The sequence below is a fragment of the Accipiter gentilis genome, chromosome 26 (assembly GCF_929443795.1).
Source record: "Accipiter gentilis chromosome 26, bAccGen1.1, whole genome shotgun sequence".
NCBI classification, from domain to species: Eukaryota; Metazoa; Chordata; class Aves; order Accipitriformes; family Accipitridae; genus Astur; species Astur gentilis.
The window spans coordinates 5,329,244-5,355,923 of record NC_064905.1 but is presented as its reverse complement, the minus strand read 5'-3'; the positions used below and the strand labels follow the sequence as shown (position 1 = coordinate 5,355,923).

Genomic DNA, 26,680 nt, shown 5'->3' with positions numbered 1-26,680 from the left:
GACATCAGTACCAGATCACAGCACTGCCAGTCCCCTCCTCTTCCCCCAGATCACTTCAGCATTTCTTGCCATGGCACAACTGTGAAACTTCACTGTTGAGCAGATCAGGGCACTGTTCCAACATAAAATATTTCTGTGGGGTTTTAGATAATGAATTAGTTCTGTTGTACAAATTGTGACCCTACCCCACAAACAGTTGTACCAGCTCAACACAAGACTGGCACAGGAATGGAAATACAAGCAGATTTTTGAAACTGAACATTTTGTGCTATTGAAAGTCTTCTTGTCTCTAGAAGCACAAGAAGAGGTATGCAGCCACTTTAAAAGTAGGACATCTGCACACTGGATACTGTGATAATATTCTTAGTAACAACTATCTTCAGATAGAAACTGCATCTAAACAAATGATCAATTTTGATCATCAAGGGAAGAGTCAAAACACCTCAGGAAAACCCCAAACTGCTCTGCAGTTGAAAAAAGACTGAGATACACATTTTGTCACAGATCTCTAAACAATACACTGGACTAAATCAGTGAGGATAAGCCCACCCACCCACAAACATTGAAAACCTATCATTAAAGACTGCTTAGGAAAGAAAATCCAAAGCGACTCAAGCGCCTCAGGAGTTTAAGCACATTTCCCATCAGAGAAAACACAGATTAGAAAATGGTTAACTTCCACAAAGTTGTCCTGCATTTCACTGCATTAATGGAAATTTCTAATTAGCTGTTAGCATTAGATCTCCGTGTTTATCATGACGATGTCAGAAAGCGTATTTCTAGATTATCATACTTAAAACTGAAAAAGAAATGAATAATTAATAATCTCTGAGCATTCCACAGTTTTTCAAAATACTGCTTTTTTTAAGCCATCATCAGCAATGCTTTTAGCATCAGCTTCAGTACAAGGAAAGATAGACTACCTACTGTGCGAAAATCTTCTTCAAACTTGTAAGCACCACCGCCAGTGGCACAGAGCACCGTATGTAGTGTTGAAAAGTTTTTATTTCTTCCCATTTGGATAAAAGTAGGCAAATCATGAGTTGGGAATCGAATAAAGTGCAAGTTTCCTCTTCTAGCAAAAATCGTTAAGTCTTTCAGCTCAAGGTGGACATCTCGAATGCCAGTGGATCCATAGGCTACATTGGAAGTCAGATATTTCCGGATGCTCTTCAGGCTTTCAACTTCCTCCTGTTCCTCCTCTGCAGTGATATCAATAGGTTCAAAATATGCAAGTTTCACCAAAGTTCCCCCAATGTCCATGCCAAACCATGGAAAAGCTGTGAAGATACAAGAATTGATCAACTAGCTTAAAGAGCAAAAGCAATACATGTAAGTGTGTAATACATGTAATACATGTCTTAGTACATAAGACTAAACCAATGCTATACTTTTCAACAAGAAAGACATTAACAAAAATGCTCACAGGAACAAAGAATTAGTACTCATTTCCACTACATGACCTTAAACATCCCTCTGGCTGCAGTTAAAAATGGAAAAATGAGCAACTCTATTTACACATTTATAATGTCTGTCAACACATGCTCAGAAAGCCCAACTAAAAACTCCCCAAACCATACTACACCTTTCATACCAACTCAAACAAAATTCAACCACTTTTTTTTGGGCAGGGGGGGAGGGAACAAAGGATTAAAATAACCTTCACTCCTAAAATAATAGTTTTGACATAGTTTAACACAAAGACTGCAATGCACACTCATGAGAAAGCAGGTTACACATTATAGCTGACAACAGCAGCAGGACAGGTGTTTCTCCTCTAACAGTTATCTTTTGTCACATAACATGTTTTGTTTGAGAGGGAAACATTAATTTATTTCCATGTATTTTAAAAATTGACACAGTTAAGATGCCAAATTTCTGGAGCTGACGAAACCTGTTCACATGTCCCTTGAAGTTACAACGGGCTAACACAAAGTACTATTAAGAAGTACATGCAAGATAGAAAATTAATATTACTGAACCTATGTTCCATTTTTCTTTTTTTGTATCTTGGATAGGAAGGAGGAATTTCTGTACTACAAAACAACACTAAACCACAAGTATTGTGTCTTTGTCACTTCTGTGGGGTGACTGCAATTCCTAACAGGGATTCCATAGTTTATGTCATCTAGGACCATGATTTGAATATGCCTGTTTCAATAAATCTTCCATCTCCTGTGTGTGGAGAAACAGATACTCAGCAACCCTACAGCAAAGACAACATCTTCATTTGAGATTTTCCCCACTGTCATATCCGAGAAACAGTGTTTAAAACTTAATTTGTAACTTTAAGAAAGATCCTGAACATCCAGCTGGGAAGCTTGTATTTTTATTTTCCAATTGACACTAACTTGCTGAACTGTTTGGGGTTTTTGGGGGTAGGGGTTTTTTGCCTTTTTTGTTTATTTTGTTGGGGTTTTTTGGTGGGTTTTTTGTTTTTTTTTTTTTTTGTTTTGTTTTTTGTTTTATTTTTTGTTTTTTGGTTTTTTTTGTTTTTTTTGTTTTGGTTTGGGTTTTTTTTAAATATTCTGTAGAGTTCCAATTTATTTCTTCAGATACAATTCATATTACAGAAGCATGAAACTCAGGAACAAAACCGAAAGATGCTAACATGTTCATCATAAGATGTAATTACGTTGGACTTACATTACCAGTGGGATCTATCCTTGAGAGGAATGGCCTACCAAAATATTTTAATCTATTTAGTCAAATCTGTCTGCATGCCAGTTCATGTGTAACATGAGTGCAGAAGTTAAAAAAGAAAAAAACAAAAACAAACAAAAAAAACCCACAAAAACCCACCCAACTTAAAAGTTGCCTCAGCTTTCAGGAACAGATGTCTGGAAAATATTGTCAGATATTAACAAAAAAGATTGAGTCAGTAAACTTACTCTTCTTGAGAAACAAAATTTAAATACAAGGTTAAATTCTGTGAGCAAAATCTAGCTCCAAGTGGGAATAAGGAAGTTCTATAAACCTGATATCTGTTCTATAAAGTTGAGATCTAACCATAAGGCGAAGCATAAATTCACGTATGAATTGACTTTACAGCTGCATAACTCTGGACATACGAAAGTTTGTCATCTTACTGTTTGACCACAATTAATTGATGATTTATTAAGTGACCTCACTAAGTTTCAGCCTCTTGTCATATACAATGTCACAAGACCAATACCGAAGAAGGGAAGTTGACTAACCCAGCAGACCAGAAAGTGTTCTTAGGAGTCAGTCCAACCCACTCAAAATTTAAATAGAACACTGCAAGCCAAGTACTACCTAAAATACTTTGGATTCTTCCTACTCAGTGGGCCTACTGAATAACTAGGACCTAACCTTCCACAAGAAGAAAGAGAGGGGAACAGCTGAAAGTTCAAGTGATGAGCTTAAGGAAGATTTGGTGCAAGTCATGCCTGTTTGTCAGAAGATCCACCACATCCCATGTTAAATGGTCCAAAGGCTTTTGCAAATATAGCATTAGTCACATCTCTCAAAATCTTAAGGTTTATGAATCTTGTATACCAAGTAAAAAGAAGAACAGTTGAACTGTAAGGAAGTTTATTCCATAACTCAAGTGAGAACATATTTTATGCTGAAAAATGGGATCATGCTGTACAGTATCAGTTTTCTGGGTTAACTGAGTGATCTTAGCAGCCATTTAAAGATTTTGAGACTGAGTTTTCAGTTTTCACCTCTGCGACAAACCGCAAGAAGTTTCACACTTTTCTATAGAAAATTTGTCAAGATTTGGCTACTAAGTACATTGCTCAAATTTCATTTGCAAGGTGGAGGAGTTCTGACAAGCAACTGGGCCCATGTACTGTTAACTTACTCCTTGTACCAGCAACCCAGAAGATGCTACACAAGGATTCTTGTGTATGTAAGCCACTCTTGATTGATTTATATACAGATCTAGCCAGGAAAATTAAAGCCATTTCGTTTTCCAAACACAGAAGGGGATAGACATACACATATGTATATATGGCAAGCGCACAATCAGTTGAACTGTAGCTGCAGTTTTGGGACTGCAGGGATACAAGATTTATCCATGCTTGAGCTACCTTTAAATATTAGAAATACACCAATTCTACAGAGTTAGAACATAATTATATATGGACACAACATGGAAACCTTCTGAACTGTTCTCCTATTGCTGCAGCCTTCAAATCAGTTTGCTTTGGGTAGATCTTGGCTCAGGATCCATCCTATCTGGATGCAGGGGAAATGGAGAAAACACCAGTTCCTCTTCCAATTACTGAAAAAGTTATTTCATTTACAGGATTAAAATAAGGCCACAGAGAGATTCAGGATGGAGGACTACTCAGAAACTATACTATGGAGACCATGCTCCGGTTTCCTACAAGACTTGCCCTTCAGAGGGCAGCCAGGCTAATCATGGCAATGGCTAAAGATGACATACCTACTTTAAGACACGCCATACATACAGGGAACCTGTGCATTACTTTACACTACATATATGAGCACTCAGCTTAAGGTGATGTTGCTACTCTTTTGAGTCATGTTTGAAGCACATGGTATCTACAGCATATATACCAGCATCTGTAGCTGGTACAGTCTCAGTCTCTCAAATCCATGAAAAATTTAATTGTCAGTCTTGTATTTGAAAGCTGTCTTGGAATAAGACAAAAATAGCATGGCACATACCTTGGGCTGAGAATATATAAATGTTTCTATAAAAAATATTTTTATATTTGTATCTGTGGGTCATGCTTCTTTGAGTGAGAGATTTAAGAGCAGAATGATGGCAGCACAATCTTTTGAAAAAACATCCCCTGACATCAGCTTGATCCTTACGGCAGTCATAGTTAAAGAAGCGTGCCTGGCTGAGACCAGTACCAATAGCACAACTTCATTCCAAGCTCATAGCTCTGCGGATACCAGGTTTGAGGACCTGTGGAACTGTAGCCATCATTACACAGCTTCAATTCATGTGGAGAGTCAATGCACCTGCATTAAAACCGGGATTTTTCTGCAGCTGCATAGGGATTTGGTCATTAAAAGATTTCTCTCAGCTCTCCCTCTTTATAACTGTTCCTATTCCTAGGAAGACTCCACAAAAAGTGATGCACAGCTCCGAAAAATTCCTTGCTGAGAATTTAACTGCTATTCACAGAACATATCCAGCGTCCTGCCTTTTCAAAGTTCAGTTCCTCTCTGCAGAGGTCAGCTGCAATTTGAAAAAAGAAAAGCAGGAACCGAGCTTTTTACTCAACAAGCCAAATTGCCTTGGATGGACTACCTAAAACCGCTTCAAAAACATGCATTCTGCTTTTAGGAAGTCAAGCCAGGCTCTGTTTAAGATTAAATAAAACACATATTTTTACTATCTGAGAAGAGACAAATATGCAAAGTAGAACATAAACTGGGAAGTCAACACGCATAAGGTTTAATACAATACGTCACACCAAATTGAACTGTCTCCAACAGGACAGCAAAAGGACTATCACAATATCCAACCTCCCCAATACCAAATCCAGAATTTCTTTCACTCCCCAGCTCTGCCAACAGCCACTGTGGTCCCTACGTAGACACAGCAACCAGGAACCTTTGCTATAAAGCAACAGACTGTTCCATACATGCTGTGAAAATAGCTTTGAGAAGCAACCCGCTCAGAGTTACAAACATAATCTTTAAGAGGATTCCCTAGAACTGCTTCCTGCAATGTAGAAAGGCACTTCCTGCATGGGAAGAGGGCTGTCACAAGACGCTGTGGTCAAGTAATGATGCAGCAGTTCTGCCTAGTAAGAAAACCCATGCTGATGGCTGTTGGTCCTTTTTTAAATTAATCTTTAGAGCTACACAGGCAGGCCTCAATCTCTTGTGTTTGCGCTTTTCAAGTTCTTGGTGTACATAGCTTCTGGCAGCAATCTTAAGGTTACTTATATCTTATCATATAAGGTCTTTATATGCCAAAAGGAAGTAATTGCAGTAAAAAGCCTCTCATGCCAACACAAGGACAAAGGTTGAAAAGTTCTCCTTTTCTATGGGTTCTGCTTCAGCAGAGCAGAGGACCTTCGAAGTTCTCCACCCAAACCACATACTAGTATTTTGACTTTGTACACCCATTTTGGATCCAAAGCTGCAGGAACTACACACTCAAAGACTTAACTACTTACCCTTATTCAGCCAAGCATAAGGTTCTTCAGTTTAACGCTCTATTTGTATTTACCTCTTAAAGACTGAGAAACAGGTTACTGGTAAACTCTTTTCTATGAACATAATGACACATTAAAAACACAAACACCTTTAAAATACTTCCTTCTCACTGTAAGATAAAATAACAGTCTGGGTCAACGCTGCATTAAATTAACAAGAAGAGTAGCTACCTCCTAATTCAAGCAGAGGGCTTTGCACCGTAAAAAAAATAAATAATCCACAGCTGTCAGTGACAGCAGAGAACAGGCTACCAGATTTTGTGTCATCTTTGTAAGAAAGTTTACATATTATCAAGATATAGGACTGTTGCACTTCAAGTACAACCACAGCTTGGGGAACAACTGGCAAAGCGTGCTGCAGTCGTGATTCTATATTGGCTTAAAATACAAGAAAGGAAAATGATCATGGAATCACATGGAAACTTAAGTTTACTTCTGCCAGCACTGCAACAGCTCTTTATGAAAGTATGCAGATTATCAGTTCTGATACACAAAACTCGTCTTCCTAATTCAGCTCAGTATGCAGCCTTTGATAACAGAACTAACCTTGATCCCATTCTTATCTGATTACTGACGAGACAAACAAGTTAACTATATAAAACACAGTTAGTGTTCATAAACACAGCAACTTAAACTAAATGTATCTTGCAGTTTCTCCAAATGCATTTTCCTCTACATACATGTATACACTCTTATGCTTCCAGTATCTCCCTAAAACATCTGCATACAGCAGAGTAAAAAATAATGGTAAACTCTAACACCTAAATCAGCTAGCCGTCTAAGGTAGCTACCATGTCCAATGGGACAAGTTAAGAGAAAACACATCAAATGTTGTTGAACTGCTAAATCAAGTGGGATTAACCTGATGGCTAGGCAGCAAAGTGCCTTTGCGGTACCCATGTTACACGAATGTGTGCCTATGAGCCTCTACAGAGCAGAACTGCACATCAACCGTCCTTAGCCCTTGAGACACTGGAGAGTTTCTCCTCTTAACTAGTTTTCTAACAGGTTTTTGGTTCAAAAAGCCCAAGTCCAGCTCAAAATAGATTTGGGCTGGACAGAATTAACACCTGAATTAAATGCATCTGACATGCGCTGTCACATCCTCCCATTTCCCTCATGGGAAAATTTCTCCATCAAACTCTGTAAACTCACCACACTTTCCCACTCGGCCACCTCTAATCACACTACAGAAAGGCCACATTTACTAGTGGGAGGACAGGTGGTAATCAGCAATTACTGCAACTGCTCTTCATTAGGTTTACCACATCTACAAGTGGATAGCATGTAAAGCTAACACAAGCCAAAATATTGTTGCTTTCATCTTCTCCCTCCTTGCTCATTCTGTTAATTTTGTTGACATTTCAGCAGCAGCCTCTTTGGGGATAGCTGCTTTTATTATAGTGAGATACAGCATGCAGAGGCATAATCTAACACTTACAGATGCAAACACAGTATAAACTGTGCCTGGCAGTATTAACCCATTATTAGAAGTACATTTCTCAACTGCAGTAAAATGAGAGCCTGTAACATCCACTATGGGCTACTAATCAGCTTTCGAGGACTAGTAAGAAAATGCTAGCATACCACAAGACTAAGCAGCAAGTTCTATGACAGAAAAATCCCTTTAAAAGATATTCTCCAGCAACTTAAATGGATTTTTTCATCAATTTTACTACACAAATCCTTCACGGGATCACTGCGTCCACAATGACTACATGTGTCCATAGAATCACGTTAGAGAAAATAAACTTAAGATTTTCATCTTTTCTTTATATTGATACAGCATTTTGTGAATCTCTGCCATGTACTTTCATAAGTTAATGTGTCTCAACTCGCCTCAATGGAAATGCAGGCGTTTGCTCTCAAACTATTTTTAATAAACAATGAAAAAGCAGCAAACTCTAAGAAGTAACATGCACTGTGTACTAAATAGTAAAAGTTTTTGCCTTTCCTTCAGCAGTCCATTAGACTCCAGAGCCAAGATGAAGAACTCCACTTCCCCTGAAGAGCACAGCTTGCTGGCACTTCCCTCCTCTCGACTGCCTCGCCTTCCCCTGCCAACATGAAGAGCTCTCTCAGAATGAGTGGCTCCTCTCCTCCCTTTAGACACATCTCACACAGCAGCGGTTCTGCAAGACTCTTGGCTCTCATGTTTATCATCACCACCCCCAAATAACCTTTGGAAATTTCTCTTACGAGAGCCAGCCGTTCTTCCCCATGGGCATTTCCTTAGAAGAGCCATCATGCAACTGCTGGTCGGAAGGGTCCCCTGTAGGTCATCTACTCCAACCTCTCAGTCACACTAGCAGGAAAATTGCCAACACTAGATGAGGTCAACTATGACTTTGACCAGCTGAGACTTGAAGACCTCTGAAGTTTTGCAAGAATCCGCCAAGGATAGAGGCTCCACAACCTCTCCAGCTTCCGCTGCTACACTAACTACTTCGTATAAGGTTTTCCTAATTTGAATTTCTGTTATCCTCCTTTTAAAATGCCTATCACCTCCCATCACCTGCAAAAGAAATGTAAATGGCCCTTTACTAGCCTCTTTCAAGACAGCCAATCTCAGAAGCCACGTTCCACAAATCCAGCTGCGTTTCTCACAGTTTTACAACAACAAAGTATACTTTTCTCCATTTTACCCTCACCTCTCTTATGACAGACATGACACTTAAGTCAGTGCAATCATGCTTTCTCTCATTCTAAACTTCACAGATAAAAGTACAGGTAGCCTAAAGCAATCTTTTCAATTCCGCTTTGCAGGCTCTCACAACAGACTAATAACCTCTTATTAAATAACGATTAACCATTTTTCCCCTGCACCAAATCTGGCTCCAGCACAGATGATTAAATACTCACTTCACCTAAGAAACATATAGCCACTCAGCAACTGTACTGAGAAGTGTCTACAACTGTCTTAACTAAATAATTTGTAACTAGACAGTCTAAAAGTGGTATTGTGAGCCCAACTCAGCTTGAAGGTCAGTTTGAGCATATAAGCCCAATGGACAGCAGTAGCTGGGCACCAAAGCCCCCGAACATCAATGGACTTTTCCATCTTCAGTGCTTTTGTGGATCTGCTCCTCTTCGAACATTCAGGTGCTCTCCCACTTCAGCCAGTGTGACTAACCAGGAGCAGAGACCTGCAGAATGAACCTAGAGTTCTCTTGCCTATGAATCTAAGTGCTATTATCTTTAAAAAAGCCACTGGCTTCAAAATGTGTTAAAGAGTCAAGATGAAACAAACAATGCCGTTTGACACTGTGTTCTTCCCTTCCACTGCTTATGCAGTTCCAGTTGTTTCTGATTCCCATCATAAAACCAACATCGAAGTCCAGGTTCAAGAACTGGAAGAGTGTAACTACAAATCTAGCGTATTTAAGCACTAAAAACTTCTTGGTAACATTTTGCATTATTATTTAAACATGAGGTTTAAATCCACCACTACAGAAAACAAGTCCTTGAGGCCCAACAGAGACAGTTCTGAAATTAGCAGGTTTCTGCAGTAGAAGCAGCCACACTCTCACCATTTTAAATTACCAAGCCACTGTAACGTCTTACAGCCAATTACTGCTTCAGAGTCTTGATATCATTCCTTAAATATTACAACAGGGAAAAAAATGCTGTCTGAACTGTACTCTTCATAAACGTGATTACAGTCAATTCAGCGATTTCCACACACTGGCACTAATAAGAGGTGATGGCTAATTGTGTGCTTCACGTTCCCGAATGTATGATGCTCATTTAGAGTTTCCTTAACACAACACAAGAAACAAAGTATTTTCACAGCCAAACGCAAGTGCACGTCTATAGCTATTTCTAGAGCTACGCTAACACTTCCTGTGTTAAAAACGTTTGGTGATTTTCTTCTTGCTGGGCTGGTCAAACAATATATTTAAAATACACACTTTCAATATACTCTCTCAAGTTGTATGCTCGCCATTAGATAGGCACGTCATATGACTGAGAATAACAGTAGGCCTAGCTCTTTAGGACTAGACATCTTTTCCGTACAGTAACTCACCCTGAAAATAAGTCTTTAAGTATGGATGACAAAGATAAAAACCCCTGAATCAGTGGAGTGATACCTGCACCCCTTCCAGCTCAGGTACACCCGTGTAAGTTTGACAGCTGTGCTGACTTGCATCTGTTACACTGGGAAAACACCACTTGTAGGTAGGCTAACTTTACCCAATCCAGTTCTCTGTTCCCACAAAAACGCATGGGTAGTCCGAGACGTTTTGTCTGCATTCACCTGGGTCTGAACCGTGTCTGTGCCCTCCGAAACAAATACAGTACTGCCGAATAGTAAGAAACGTTATTACAGCTGTGCTTGTTAAAGGGGACCGTTCAGCGTATTTTAATGAAAGACTTGTACCCGAGTATTAACACGTATTCTCTCTCTCAAAAAAAAAAAAAAAACAACCCGAAGATCTTTAGCCCTTAAAAAGCAAAACCGTAGCAACTGCAGCCGCCTGCGCAGGTGTTCGGGACACCGACTAAGCGCCGTCTCCATTAAAACCAGCACCCATCCCCCAAGCCCCGGTTACGTTACTTTCTATTCAAAGAGAAGCCCTCCCAGCGCGAACGCAGGTCCGCAAGACCACCCGAGCCCTGCAGCCCCACCGAAAAGGGACGCGCAGGAGCCAGCATTGAGTCTCGGCCGGCGGCTTCCCAATGCCGAGCGCGGAGCGCCCCGCCGGAGCGGCCCCCGCGCCCCGCCATGGCGGTACGACCGCCGCCTCCCCCCGCCCGGCGCGGCGGAACGCGCCGCGGCAGCCCGCGGCCTTACACGGCTTCTTGGCATCCTTGATCTTCATGGTGCGGCGGCGGCGGCGGCGGCGGCCCGGTTCGCCGGCCGGCTGGGGCGGGCGGGGCGCGGCGCCGCGCTCGGGGTGGGTCTCCGGCCCCTCGCCTGATGGGGCGGGAAGCGGCGGCGGCGGCTCCTCGGGGCCGGCCCTCGGTCTCCTGATCCGCGGGCGGTGGGCGGCGGGCGCCCGCCTCCTCGGGAGCGGCGCTGGCAGCGCCCACCGCTACGCCCGCGGCCCGGGCAGGCGCTCGTCCAGCGGCGGCATCGGCGTTGGGGGCTGGGGCGGGGGGAGACGGGGCGGGTAGGCGGCGCGGAGCGGCCCTCACGCCCGGCCCGGCGCGGCGGCCGCGTCCCGCTGCGAGGCGCCGAGCATCGGCCCCGGGGGCCGCCGCGTGGCGCCGCGGAGGGCGGCCCTTCCCGCCGCCTCGGGGCACGGCGGCGGCCGGGGAGAGCGGCCCGGGGCGGCCCTCTGCGGGCGGAGGACGCGGGAGAGGCCCCGCTCGGGCGCGGCCGGCGCGCAGGCGGCTGCCCGCCGACCAGCCGCCGCCCGCGGGCCCCCCTCTCGGCAGGAGGGCGGCCTCGGCCCCCTGCGGAGGCCCCCGGCCGAGACGGACGCGGCGGCCCGGCGCGCACCCCCTCCGGCACAAGATGGCGGCGGGCACCGGGGAGCCGCGGCCGCGCCACACAATGGGGCCGAGGCAGCGCAGCGGCTCCTGCGCGCCCGCTCCGCCGCTGCCGCAGCGCTGCCCCCCTCCTCCTCCTCCCCCCCCCCCCCGCCCCGTCACGGGGCGGCGCGAGGCGCGCCGGGAGCCGCAGTCCGGCCCAGCCCGCCCCGCCGCGCTCGGCCTACAGCTCCCGGCGCGCCGCGCGGCGCCCTCCGCCCGCCGGTCACCCCACGGCCCCGCCGACCAATCGGGAGGTGCCACCGCCTGGAGGGGGCGGGGGCGGGGCCCGGGAGGCTCGCGCGGGCGGAGGAAAAGGCGGGCGGGCGATTCCTGTCAGCCCTGAGGCGGCGGCGGCGGGCGGGCCGTTCCTGTCAGCCTGCCCTGAGGCGGCGGCGGGCTTCCGCCGCCCCGGCCCCTCTGCCGCCTCTCCGGCGGGCAGGCCGCTGCCACCGCGCCGCGGCGGCTGCGTCGGTCGTGTGGAAGCGGGGCACGCCAGCCAAGGAGGCAAGAGGGGCCTGCGCTGGCATGGCAGCTGCTGCTGTGGAGCCGGGGTGCCCCCTCTGCGCGGCTCCTGAGGTCTGAGTACCACATGAACGCTCTTTGACAGTAAATAAAGAAGGAAGATGAAGTTGGTTTTTCATTTTTCCCTGACTGCGACTGGAAGTGCTCGCACAATCACGCGCCAGCAGCACTTCAGGAAATGGCTCCTTTCGTTAGCTGGTGCCTGGACTCCCATAACTGCACGAGTAACTCCAGTCCGCAGGAAGTTTTTCCTCACGCAGTACAAGGACAGGCTGATACTTAGTGCCCCGTCGTGAGAGTTGTGGAGAGTCTCTCCTTTCTGTAGACAGCTGGAGGGAAAGCTCACTGACCGTGGCAGGACATGACGAGGTCTCTAACCTGCTGCTTGCAGCTCTGAGTTTCTCAGCAAGAACTCGTAATAGAGCAGACAGCCATTTTTTTTCCCCCCACCCCTCCTTTGTGATAAAGTGGCATGTAATTCTAGATCAATTACTGTGATCGAGGATGGATCTATGGTCCAGAAGGAAGATTTGGGCATCAGCTCTGTTGGAAGCTGAAGTTTCCTCGTGTGTCTGGAGCTTTGCGTTGGCAAAAGTCTCCTTTGAAGCCACCCTTCACAAACCAAGGAAAGACCAAATCCTCAACTTCCTGGGCAAGTGGTTTACTCAGAAACCTGTTGTGTAGAAACAGGAACTGCCATCTCTTCATCCTCCATTCCCCCACTGCCCCTAAACACGTACCAAAAACCCTTTTGCTCCATACCAAGTGACCTTTGCTTAGTCCTGGTCACTACCTTCCTTCAGCAAAGGATTTTGGATGTTGGACCCCAGAAGAGGACAGTGTTTGCTTACAGCCCTACTACAGGGAAAGAATTCAGATGTAGCCCTGTCTTCAGTTCCTGCTCAGTAGGTCCAGCAGAGCTTTGCTCCCCACGCTGGCCACCTTGTGCGCAATGAGTGAGCCCAGATGCCTCATTTAGGGTTCGGTGTCTGCTTTGAGCCTTGGTATTTTGTTGGGTGTCTTTCTAAAACCCGTCATAAAAGGATTTCTTCTTTATTTTCGTCCAGAGTCTTACATTAAAAAAAGCAAAATTCTCATGTGGCTGCTATCTCCCATTTATCAAGTTTGCTTTCTGAAATGTCTGTATTTGGAAAGCTTACTCTGAAATCTTCTTAATGTTTACTTCTTGTCCTTTAAAGGAAGTTAAGAGTGTATTAACAAGGCTGCAGAACTGTTCTCTTCCTGTAAGCTGCATGTAGTTGTGGAAATTCCCATATGTTATTCTCAAAGAGAGGAAATTTTGGTGTGACTTTGTGGTTTTTCACTGCAATGATGTCGCTTACTATTGCAATTTTAAACACAAACATTTACATACATGTTAGGGAATACAGAAATTTAGCTGCTACCTGGAAGTTAACTTGTGCCCATTCATAAGTACGCACTGTGATCGTAAGATAGAATCTTTAATTTCCTGCCCGTCACCAGACTATGCAGTGTGGAATGTTTTGTGTAAAATGAGCTATCCCGTGTCACACAGACATCTCTGGTGGGGTTGGGGAAAACAGATCTGCAGTGAGAGGTTTTTTTCAGTACCTTAATCCTGAGGCATTTTTTTTCCAGTGCCTGCACTCTGACTATGTTTCCTACACACCTTCTAACTCTAGAGGAAATGAAATACCATCCCTGGGAAATGCCAGTAATAAAAATACACATGCAACCCAGAAAAACAAGAAAAACGTAGTCTACAGCCTGACAGCTGTCCAATTTCTGCCGACTTGAAACAGGCAGAAAACTTCCTGACTCAGCCTTTCATTGAGGAAATTACGATTCTCCCTTTCCAGCAATGCAGATTTGGTGATTACTCTCCTAGCCTCTGACTTCTGTTAAGGACAAAAATAGATGCTTTGTGCATGGGTTTCTTAAGAGCAAGTTCTGAATATGAATACGCTGGATGCCCACTTTAAGCTATTTTGTCTAGAAAACCCTCTTAATTCATCTCCCCATGTGAAAAATAGGAATAAATAAAGGGCTCTGTGATAATTAATGAATTGAGGGCTGTTCAATTAAAACCAAGATCAGCAAATCTGAAAGTTCAGTTTAAGTACTGCTTCACAAGAAGGTGAAATGCTTTAGCTGAACATCATCAGCTAAGATGGAATATATGAAAAAAGAAGCCAAGTTCAACTCCTAGCTATCTTTATTCCATCTCAGAGTAGAGGGTTTAAGCTCGAACTAAAAGTTTTAACACAGGTCTGTGAGAGGCTCAGAACATTCCTTAATTTGCAGATCAAGTTGATTTATAGGTTACGAGCACTTCTAGATTGGAGTTGTCTGTATATCAGTAGAGCACGCTGCTTTGAATATCCCATAAGAATAAATAAAGCTGAAGGTGAATGTATGATTGGCTATATAAATGTGTGTATATGTATTTATATAACCGATTCCAAGTGATAGTTGTTAATGACTATCCTAAAGTACTATACCATGTCTGTGTGGTATGAAACCTCATGAGAGGATTCTACATGAACAATATACCTGAAGGCAAGGACTTTTTTTTTTTAAAAACAGTATTACTTACAAAGATGTTTTGGGGTGAGACAAACATTATTTTATTGCTATATTAGAATCTCATTTATTTATTGGTATGACCAAGTTGATCTATCTGGATCTTAGTGCCTTAAACCATACTTTTATATTTAACTCAACATAGTAAAAAAAGAAAAAAAAAATTTAAAAAACCCAAACACACCCCAACAATTCAATGAGTGCTTTACCCAGAAGAAACTAGGGCAGTTTAATAGACACAAAATATGCTGGCATATAAGTAAGGAATTTTAAGTTCCTCTAGAGTAACTGCCTGTTGTGCATGCTTTTATCTCATGCTAGGTAAAAGCATGATAGCATCTCGTGTGCTGCAAAGCCCCAACGTAAATTACCTTGTGGTATTTGGTTCCTGTAACCTTCCTCTGCATGCAAATCGTCTAAGGCAGGTCTGAGTCATTTGCCTGTCATTAACAACCCTTCTCAGTGCAGGACTGCGGCTTCAGTTGCTTGTCACTTCACAAAAATTCAGTTTCCTCAAGTGAAAATTTCATGTTTATTGTCTGCTTTGTGCTATTTCTTCTGCCACGTTTTTAAGTTTCCAAGGATGATGCTAGGGAATAGCCCTGCGCTGGACCAAAGTGTCTTGCCATTTTGCCAGGGTGGTGAAATCTGTACCTAAGTTCTGACTTTTTTCTGTCTTTGCAGAAATTCATCCCCTGCCCTAGTGCAGGATCTGAGTCTCAGCACTGGAGACAAGGTGGTAGGGCAGGATAAAGGTGCCAGTGCAGGAGCATGGGATAGCAGCGCACGGCTGGCAGCCTGGAGTGACGCAGGGTGCAGGTTTGCTGGAAGACCGGACCACTGAAAATGTAATGGACTGATTCCTGGTGAGTTTTGAGCTATCCCCTGAGTACAAAAGCAATTGTTCCTGTGGGACTCATTCGACCCTCTTTCCTCCCTTCCACACCTCTCTGAGGTAGGATGTGTACTCTTCATTCCCAGGTAAGACACAACAGTTGTAAAAGATTATTTTTATGGAGAAGGAGTGATCCTTGTGGCACGGGGACAAGAGTCATAGACAGTAGGAGAAGGCAGTGTCATCTCCAGACTACCATCTTGAGAAGGCAGTGTCATCTCCAGACTACCATCTTGAGCATCACTTCGCTTTGAAAGCGCAAAAGCCCTGGGAAAGGAGAAGGTCAAGAGATCACGTAGGAACAAGATGCAAAGCTATGCAAGTCTCGCAGCAACTTCTGTTCCTCCTGCTTGTGAGACTATGGGATGCCCCTATGTGTCATGCTATAAGTTTAAGCTTCCTCATACTAATAAGTAGTGCTTGTACCGTGTGTGCACTCCATTACATGCCCGAGGGGTTTCTTGCTGCCTGCAGGGCTCTCTGAGGGCTGCAGGTGCTCAGAGGAACAGCTGTGCTTTCTTGCATAGACAAGAGGTATCACAGGCTGCAAGGGTGTGCACCTACCAGCTCGGAGTAGAACCCTGCTGGGTAATAAACTCTGCAGGCATGCAGTGCTTATGTTTCAGCACGTGTGAGCAAACAGCAGCAGAATTAGGGTAGAAATAGAATCAGTTGTTATTCCATAAGGTGCTAGCACCGAAGTAACGGCGGTACTATCAACAGCAGCCTCGTGATGCTGCTGTTATGATGCTGTCCTGAGGTGGCTGCTGCAGTGCACAGGCACCAGCTGCCCTGTCTGCCAGCACAGGGAGCCATCATCCTGCTGCGGAGGAATGGTGCTGAAGAAGTGTTGGACACCCTCAGGTCTCACGCATGCCATCCCGGGGCTCAGCAGGGTCATACTCCTGCTGCCAGTTCCTGCAGATTCCTGGGGTAAACTGCGGGCTCCTGACCACAGTGACCCCGTGCCAAGTTGCAGGTCACGGGGACAGCAGGGGCTCTTTTCCTCACTGGAGCAATGTGAACAATGCTAGGAAGTTGATGGCACGGGATCAATAAAGCCTGAGGAATTACTTCCCAGAAAATCTGTGTATCACATATGCTCCTATGAGGAGCAGCTGAAGACTTTGGGCTTGTCTAGTCTGGGGAGAAGGAGGCTGAGAGGTGACCTTCTTGCTCTCTGCAGCCTCCTGACGAGGGGAAGCAGAGAGGGAGGTGGTGATCTCTTCTCCCTGCTATTCAGTGATAGGACACGTGGGAAGGGTCCAGAGCTGTGCCAGGGGAGGTTTACACTGGACATTGGGAAGCATTTCTTTACCGAGATGGTGGTCAAACACTGGAACAGGCTTCCTACAGAGGTGGTCGATGCCCCAAGCCTGTGCGTGTTTAAGAGGCATTTAGACAGTGCCCTTAATAACATGCTTTAACTTGGTCAGCCCTGCATTGCTCAGGCAGTTGGACTGGATGATCGTTGTAGGTCCCTTCCAACTGAAATAGGCTGGCCTATACTATGCTATTATGCTATGCTATGCTATGCTATGCTGTGCTGTGCTATGCTATGCTATGCTATTCTATTCTATGCTGTGCTATGCTGTGCTGCCCCGCTCCCAGACGCCCCGCCGAGCGGAGCGGGCCGGGCCGCGCCCTGCGGCGCCACCTGCTGGCGGACCCCGCGCCGCGCCGCGCCCCGCCGGAGCGGGTTGCGTCGGGGGGTCTGCCCTGCTCGTGGCGTTTGTCCGCGCTCTCGTTGTGTTTCGAATAACCGTACCTACAAGTGAGGAAACGAACGACCGCAAGCCAGGCAGCGGGAGGGGGACAGAGCGGCCTCAGCTGGGGGAAGCGACTCGCCTGGGGACCCGGACACGGGTGGCGGTGGCCACGCCAGCAGGGCCCGCAGCAGGGCGTCAGGGTCTGGCCCTGGCGTGGGGCAGAGATGTGCGGTGGCAGCGCAAGGGTGGATCAGCACTGGGTCTGGGCTAGCAGAGCTGAAGGGTGCAGGTGTGCGCCGTAGAGCCTGAAGGCTCCTACCCGTGGCTGGCAGTACTGCCTCTGGGCTCCCGTCCTGCTTCAGCGGCGGGGCCCAAGGGCCAGTTTGGGGCAACTTATTTGACGTGTGCCTCGGCTGTCCTCGAAAGCTATAAGGCACATCCTGGAAAACATTCTGGCTCAGCTCACACACAGAACGATACTGGACTTGCCACCTAATGATTCAGTCTGATATCTCGCCGGGCCTTAAGCTGAAGGGATTACTCAAGAGCACCATGGGCTGGGCAAAACCAAGCCAGTTCTGCCTGTCTAGCCCCACTGAATTGTGAGGCTATCTTGTGTAAGCTGAAGTAGGAGCTGGGAGGTGATTTGTAAACGAGGTCACAGAGACCAGAAGCGACAGGACCCCCAGAGAACAACACAAAACCTGCAGCCAAACACCCTGCAAAGAGCAACACCATCTAACTATTCCCCACCAACTGTAAAAAAACAAAGATAAAGGACACAGAATAGACAGCTTCTCTGCATTGTTTGCCTCAGACTAATGGCTAAAAAGCAATTCCTACAGCACTGCAAGCAGAAGCACAAACAAGAGCATTTTACCCTTGGGCTGCAATTGCTTGAATGCTCACCGAGGAACCCATGCGCTGCAAATCCACGAGCAATACTAAATAACTGTTGTGCAGACCAGTTACTTCAGCCAGTACCTAGAAATTTTTGAACAGTTCCTGCTAGCTTTTTTAGTGGGCTCAGCTGGGTTTGCTTTAGGTGAAAATGCTACCATCTGCTACAATTACATAATTAACCTTCATAGTTCAGGCTTAATGATGCTCATTATGGCTGAGTGTTTTTATTGGCTGAGTGCTGTCACCAGTTTTGCATGGAATGGCAAAGGCAACTGTAAGGGCTGTAGTTTGAGGCATAATTAGCAATATGTGAGTGTTACACAGGGGCATGGGTGAGGGAAGGCTGAGGACTACAGGTGGGAGCTTCACTTTGTTGTATGCTAAGGCTGGAATGCAATGAACACAAGAGGTCCGTTACATCTGGGTCACCAATAATGATCAGCTACAGAGGTGTGGCAGCAAATTTGGAATATATTTGTGTCAGGACATCATGAGATCCCTGTCATCCACTGTTGGCTGTGTGACTTCCATTTCCTCAGTCAGACCTTCTCTGACCCCAATTCCCAATATTTCTTCATTTATTCTATTGTTAGTTAATGAGTGTATTTTGCTGCAAGCCTTTCTCAAACAGTTAAAAAAAAAAAACAACCAGCAAATAAAGTATTTCACTGAAGAAAATGCCCAGGCTCAAAACCTATGTGGCTTAATTCATCTGTGCGTGTAAGACTCCTAGAAGATGAGGTTGTGATGCCATAAGAATATGTAACCACTGTTCATGCTACATTTAACTACAGCCATTCTCTGACTGGATTTGTCCAAGAGGAATGTGTGTAGTTCCCCCATCATTTTCTGTGAGCTACCTCACAAACTCTAAAAGGTCAACAGCTCAAATACACATAGAAATAATCTGCGTCACAAGGTGTGTTACAATCTTCCATAACCCAACAATTTATTTAAACTTACATCACAATGAGAATCTATTAATAAAATACATCAGTTCACACCAGTCTGCATTGCCATTTTTTAAGGATAAGCATCTTTCTTCACTTTATATTAAAACTTTATAGAGGTAAAAACTACTGCATTGTACCCGCAGTTGTTGAAATCTGTTGTAACATTAGGCAGGTTACAGAGGAACTTTCCAAGCTAATTACACTTCAGTTAACCTCACATTTTTGGCACATCTGAATGCTTTTTATTTTCTTCTTAACATAAAATAATTCTATAGCAAGTCAGAGAATCATTGACATAAAGCATCACTATTGAATGGCAAGTGCTGCCTAAAAGCATACAAAATTTGCATAATTTGGTTACAAAATAGATATTCTTAGTTCTTTATCCCAACGCTTAACATTGAAGTGCCATGACAGAAAAGGGCCAGGAACAGGGCCAGCCTTGCTGAGTTGTTGCTGGTCTCTTTGCTGCAAGGCTTTGCTTAAATAAATCCCAGAGTGATGTGTTAACAAGATGTTGATGGCTTTTGCCTTGCCAGTCAAGGTCATTCCTTTTAAAGCACCCTCCAGCAGGTGCGAGGCCACGAGTAAATGTCACCTTCCTACTCATACGCGTTGCTGCTCAAGGGGCAACGTGAATGCTGTTTTGGGTGATGAGTTCAAGACGGGCCGTGTTTCTGCAGGCCTTGGCAGTTTAGTGGCTACAAATAGTGCAGCAGAGCACACAGAAGGCTTGTAAGCCACTGCTCAGTCTGGATTTCTTCTGCCTGGCACCATAGCAGCTGCTTCTTTAGAAATTAAAGTGTTTTAAGCTGGAATGAAACATTAATGGTAGTGGTGTGCCAGGCACATATTTGCCCAAGTGCCTGCAGTTACTTGCACAAATTTTTAAAATGTGTAGGTTGTGGGTTTGGGTGGGTTTTGTTGTACACCACAAACTCCAGCTGCTATGAGCTTCTGATGTTATATTCAAAATAAAAAGCAGTCCACAGCACTTGCAGCCAGGGTTAGTTTTTCCCTGGCTCTTGAGCTGTATGGTTTCAATGAGAGTTTAGCACATTAACTAATGATTGTTTCATGTTTCACTGATTGCAGGCTCCACATACTGATACTTATTTTGTGAGATGGCTATTGTATTGGTTATGTCCCTTCTGCTCAAGTTGCTCTGGTAGTAACAAACAAATATGAATGAACTGCTGCAGTTAAGGAGAGATGTGACATGGCAGAAAACCGCTAAGCACGTTAGAGCTTTCTGGTTGCATGATAACTAGATGGACACTTTAATGGGAAATAAACACTTACACTTGTCACGGCAGGGTTGCATTCTGTGCATCTTTCCAAAGCCCCAGTCAAACAAAAGCCCCCTTTTCTTGATTCAGCTTTCCTACTCATCCTTTGCCGAAGCCCCTGATCTGAGATCTTTCTGGTGAGACCAGTGAGCGTTCCCAAAAGGAGTTTATGGCTGCTAGGAATCATCACTGACTTAACCTCTCTTAGAGAAACTGAAGAAAGGACCATAATAATTGCTATATTAGGGAAAGAAAGAAATTACACTGATAATGGAACAGTTGTTGATGGGGATGTTTGAACCTAAGAAAAACTTCAAGGTATCCATGGTAATCTTTGCACGTACTTACTGACCCTGAAAGGTAGCCCTGCCAAAAACCCTCCAAAAATCAAACTCACTCTGGGAGTCAACTGTTGCCTCACATTCACAGTAAGAATTTATCCCTGCATTGATTTCCATTTCCTATTCAGTGTTGCTCTGAACACAGCTAAAGTTAATGGGAGTCCTTTGGGAGGCACAAGTGCAGGATATGAAGCAGTGCAGGTGGAAAAGCTTTGGCTGAATTGGTCAATCTGCACCAAATGTGAGAACAGGACGGGATGGAGCTGTGACGTCTCTCCTTGTGCAGAGAAGAGAGTGCTGCTAAGGTGGACAAATGTTGGCTGAATACCTTCACATGGATATAGTGCAACTTCTGCTCATTTAAAAAGCTGTGGAAAAGTAGCCAACTGCTCAGTACCAGAGTGTGGATGAACAGGCAGCTACCGCCCAGCTTACACCCATGGCTCAAGTGACAGTGGGAGTAAAAGCCGTTACGTTGCAGGTACGCTCTGGCACCTGCAATACTTTCATGCTCTTTACAACCTTTGCAGGTTAAAGTGTCAAGGCGTGAGAAACTATGTAGCAGTGCATTCCTTATATTTCATATACAGAAAAGGGGCTCAAGGCTGGGAGCAAGAAGGCACAAACTTGGGAAATAACATAGCTGAGGAGTTTACACAAAAGTACTATGTCATTTATTAGGCATTACTTAGCACTTATTTCACATTTTGCCCCCAAATTTCCCAAAGCAACATATACTTCCCCACTTCCTTTCTCTTCGTCCCCTTCTTTTGGATAGAGCTGCCTGTGCTCTATAGATACATTTGCTGAAGAATATAATGTGAACACAGATAAATACAACATACACAGCAAAAAATGTATTATAGTATTACAATAGTCAAATAATGTAGTTAGCCTCAAGCTATGGCAGTGCCTACGTGCTATAGGGAACCAGTTCAAGAATAGCAAGCGGAGCCACTGTACAGGAACAAAACAGCGTCGGCAGTGTTAGGCAGAGCAAGGGACCGAGGGGGAGGCTTTCTCAGGGTGCCTGAGCAGGCGAGGTGGCTGTCAGTCATGGGGATCCTCTCTCTTAGGAGACCCACCCAGAGCCTCGGAGATTTCTTCAGCCCGTATCAGTTCTGTGGCAGGTCCTTGGAACACCTTTACATTTGTTCATTGTGCATAACTATAAAGTCACCCCCGGATTTCTCCTGTTAGGCTATGTTTTCTTTATATTTTTTTTTTAACTTTTAACTTTTGAATTTTTTTTTTCTTACAACTGTTAAAAAAGTTTCATGGTAAAAATAACTCACTATATGATACATATACCCAAAGTGGTGCGATACTTTATATAATAAAAGATGAAAATAGTCACTTTCCATAATAAAAATAAGTTCTATTTTTTGTTTATTTTACAATATACTTAATAATTCTTTTCTTCTTCTTCACTCTGAAAGTAAATAGGTCCCGTTTTGATAGCGCTTCTGAGTCGATTAAAGTGGCAAGAGACTGGAGAATGGCTTATAAGCATTTTGAGCAGCCACATTCCACATGTCTCTCCAGTTCTTCCGTGAAGGTGGAGCCATCCACGCACTGGAAGAAGTATTTCCGCCTTTTGCTCCGGAGAGGAACGCAGCACTGCCCGTTGCCGCAGCTGCCGCGGCATTCCAGGCGGGGTACTTTGGAGGCAGTGGCACATGATGTGTAGCCCTGCTGCTTACGGACTACTTCTCGAATTATCTCTCCTTGGCAGAGATTCTCTGGTAAGACAACAGAGATGTAAAGGAAAAAAAAAAAATGCAGTAACTATTTTGCCAGATATTCCCCAAACATCAGCAAACAGCCCTCTACTTGTAAAGACATTCAAGCCAAACAGATGGCATGAGAAGGACCTTAATCTTTCACTGCTTTGTACCTGCCATCAAAACAGAGCTTGTGTTACACAAATGTGTAATATCCGGCACAAGGCAGAGGCCAAGGAGGCCTGCTGGCTTTGATCAGCAGTTCTGGAAGTGCTTTAATGAATGCTGAGTGTTGAATCCTGCAACACTCTTGCAAAATATGAATTAGTTTTACTACCTCTGCTTCTCAGGATCAAAGGTCAGCCTGCTCTGCTTGACATTAGCAATCTGGGATACCTGAAAATGCCTGTGCTGTTCTGCAGACACTTTGCAGCAGGCAGATACATTTTGGTGAGGCTGTATATGTGTATAATTTGGAAAGTCTGTGGTTCATTCACAAGAAAGGCACAACCTAAATAAAAATAATACAAGCCAGCTCCTTTCTTCTGTACAGGAACAAAAAGAAGCAGAAGGGATCAAGTTAGAACTCACTGAGTTTCCAGTGAGTGTTTTCAGGTCAGGGCAGAAAAGTTGGGCTGCTGCCCGAGTAGGAAAGTCTGGCATGATCTGTGGGATTTCCCAGGAAACCTGCCCAGCTGCATCACAGGGAGCAAGCCGAGGACTTTCACTGCCACTTCAGATGAGCAGTACCTCCTGCCTTCCAGTTCCTGCTCATGTCATCTACCAAAGCCCTTGGTATGCAGGGTGAGACCTCCTTTCCCAGCACTGCAATTAACTGATCACTGCTTGCTGAGGGTAAACCTCAGAACAAACTCTCCTTCAAACATCCCACCAGAATCCTGGGAGCAGCAAACCTTGAGGATTCAGGAGACAGAATAAAACTCTTCACTACAGATGTCCCCCTTTCCATATGTTTGGATAGTAGCTAGCTAGCTAGCTGTTGTGTGGTACTTTTCTTCTCCCTGTATTGCTCTGCAGAGGCTGACTTAGCTTTATCTTTTACTCTTTGCCATTTACCCCCAAATACAAGTCACATACAAGACAGGTAAAAACAAAGGTGTAAACCAGAAATGCAGCAGACCAGCATCCTGGGCCCTGTGGCCAAGCGTACCTCTGTCACAATGTTCTCCACTATAGTTTGGATCGCATTCGCAGTAGGGTTCCCCATGCTCGGAAATTTTACACTGCCCATGGTTGCATTTCAAAATCCTGCAGGAATTTGAGGAATTGTTCTTCTTGTCACAGTACATGCCTGTGTAGCCCTCCATGCACTTACAGGTGTAAGCAACACTGGCCACCATGCACTTACCATGCAGACACCTGGAGAAAGAGAAACATTTAGAGCTGGTCTGTGTTAGACGTGAAAGTTCCTTTTCTCAGGGTTGTTTGGTTTTGACATTTCTGCCCATTTTATTCCAGGATACTAATCCAAAAACAGAAGTTCAGTGTCAAACACTCTGAAGAAACTGTGAGCTTTCAGTGAATACTGGATAACGTTCAGAGAATACATTTAGAATTTGTGATCCTAAGCGATCTCTTTGAAAAACATTAGGCTCCGTGAGCATGGACCAACGTTTGGCATACACACAAGACAGCTCACATTTACAGCATCAGCACGTGGAACTAAGTGCCAACAATCTAACTGCATGCCCAGGCTTCCTTAGCAGAATTACTCTACAAATAGTATCAGGTGAGGAAAAACAGTGTGATAAACGAAGGTGCTTGTGGAAAAGCTATGCATAGACTTATTGATGGCCAGTTGTAGTTCAAGGGTTCCCTGGCTGCTGTGGTGTGCAGTGAGCTTTGGTATTTCTGAGGAATACCACAGGGAGGGGTGTTGATCCTTAGCAGGTTGACACCATCCCCACTTCTGTGATAGGGACAGACTTGAAATGGACTGAGGATAGGGAAGAAAGCAACACTGTCCAGCCAAGGGAAAACTGCTCAGGGCTTATAAACCTTTCCTATATCAGGTCCCGCTTGACGTAAACCCATGTCTTATTTGTATTGATTTTCTTTCTGGTACATTAAAATTGTTCCCTGCTTATGTTGAATCCTTGTACACTTCATTTTTAAGCTTTGAACTAAAAAGCACAAATAATAAAAGCAGTTTCAGTCACGTCAAGACATGCAAAATACTGTAAAAAAGGGAGTCACAGTCTACACAAAGTAGTATTTTCTGCCCCACTAACCAAAGGTGTGCTTGGATAGTAACTCTTGTTATCAACTACCTGGTCTTTACAGTTGCATTTCCTCACTGAGATTAATCTGTGAGTGTTGGAGCAGGCACCTACCCGCAGGGCACTGTACTCCCTTGGATACAAAGGGCTTGGGTTTAAGGAGCCAACTCCAAAAGGCTAAAGTAATTTAATGAAAGGTGGGACAGTATGCAAGCATTAAAAATATGCGCAGCTACTTTCCTCAGCAAGGGGGCTACGTTCATGATTGCATCACTCTCCTTGGATTATGAGAGAAACAATCCCTCATCACATAAAGATGTGGAACTCCCTTATTTTTCTCTGTCCAGCCACAACAGCTTAATGCTGATGTTGGAAATTCAAGGATACATTTGGGCCTCTGAGTGTTTCTTCACTTAGGTCTTCATACCTTTGGTCTGTAAACTCTCAGGTGCTTCTCACCACCTTCCAGGATTCAGTACTTTGCAGAATTAGACCCAGAAGCAAGTCTAAAATGGTACCTGTGCCAAGTTAAATTTCTGCCCTTAAGAGAGTGATTATTTACTGTGTCAATTTACCTGTCAAAAGTATGTGCTTGTGAAAAGCCCCTTCCACAGGTAGTGCAACCAAAGTAGCTTCTAAAACAAAAAGTACTTCCATCTGCTTACAAAACAGCACTGAACTAAGCAGACTGCTGGTCTGCGTTGGACTGTTTCCTTGTGTACTTGCCATAAGCAAGCTATTCATCCAGTGTTTCTGATGGAGATGTGGTTATTGAGCCTTTGAACTGTGAATGCTTTACACTTATGCTCCCTTCACATGCAACTCCACGCTACCCTTTAAACTTGCACTTTAAAGGGGTGTTTCATACTGTAATATTTAAGCCAGCTATTTGGGAAATTTAAAACTGTTCACATTGGAGTGCAGAATGGTTTTCAGGGAGTTAGTTTGAATACTGGGTCCAATGCTGCTGCGAGCATATCCCTAAAATGCGTACCTCCTGCTCACAGGTAGCTCTGCTCTCAATAAGTGCAGGCACTCACCACCTCAGAGGTAATCCATATCCATTAACAGGAGTTTTCATATTTTAATGCCTAGAGTCACATCTGAAAGTATGACCTGCAGTATTAACACCTTAGCTCCTCTAGGACAAAGAGCTCATCTGGAGAGTGAGCAACATCAGAACAAGACGTGGAAATAGAGAGTTGCCATGGATGCTGACTCACAACTGTCAATAATTTCATGTGGGAACCCAGCACCTCCAAAAATAGTCAGATGTGGTTTTACAAGATGAAATGTGAAATATGCATTAGCTGTAAAGCTTCCGCCCCCCCCCCATCACCATTCATTCAAGCTTACTTGTGGTTAAGACATGGGTCTCCAATTTCCTGGTCACACAGGGGGCCTGTCCAGCCTGGGTGACACTCACAAATCACACTTGTTTTCTCTAGGGACCGGCAAATACCGTGCTTGCAGATGTTACAGGATTTGCAGCCAGGAAGGACTCCTAGTGACTGCTGTGGTAAATCCTTGAAATCCTGCAGCTCGTTATTGATGCGGACATCGTGAATACATCCGTGAAAACCATTTGGTGTCTTATCTGCACCCTGGCGCAGTGAAGATAATCCAGTAGAGGTCGGGATCCCTTCAGATAAAAACAAAAAGGGAAGGTTTACTCACAGTTACAATGATAGTACATAAATTATAATTGCTAATGTTTCTTGTCACAGCCCCTTATAATCTTTAAAGAACTAATTTGCATAGGACCTTCATAAGGTAGCACAGTCTCATTTTCCTCATTCTGGAAATGGAAAGAAACAAAAATAAAATCACTTGCCCAAGCTTATGTAGGAAGTATAGGACAAGAACAAGTCCTTTTTTTTTGGCCAAT

At 44.5% G+C, this 26,680-nt stretch overlaps 2 protein-coding genes across 4 annotated transcripts in view; both read right to left on the bottom strand.

Annotated features, from left to right (window-relative positions):
* The window catches only part of PANK3 (pantothenate kinase 3), a 307,492-nt gene that overhangs the window by 14,931 nt on the left and 265,881 nt on the right, over window positions 1–26,680 (bottom strand). Inside the window, exons 1-2 of one of the 2 annotated variants that reach the window (XM_049829417.1) lie at window positions 10,969–11,502; window positions 928–1,280 (exon numbers count right to left, since the gene is read on the bottom strand). In XM_049829417.1, the coding sequence (XP_049685374.1) occupies window positions 928–1,280; window positions 10,969–10,996 (381 nt within the window). In that variant the 5' untranslated portion in view covers window positions 10,997–11,502. Of the gene's footprint in view, window positions 1–927; window positions 1,281–10,968; window positions 11,503–26,680 lie in introns of those variants that run through there. The other variant, XM_049829418.1, reaches the window with a different exon arrangement.
* Window positions 19,170–26,680, bottom strand: part of SLIT3 (slit guidance ligand 3) — a 536,826-nt gene continuing 529,315 nt past the window's right edge. For both annotated transcript variants that reach the window (XM_049829395.1, XM_049829396.1), the window contains 3 exons: window positions 26,149–26,434; window positions 23,724–23,932; window positions 19,170–22,570 (listed from right to left, as the gene is read on the bottom strand). In XM_049829395.1, the coding sequence (XP_049685352.1) occupies window positions 22,332–22,570; window positions 23,724–23,932; window positions 26,149–26,434 (734 nt within the window). In that variant the 3' untranslated portion in view covers window positions 19,170–22,331. The remainder of the gene's footprint in view (window positions 22,571–23,723; window positions 23,933–26,148; window positions 26,435–26,680) is intronic.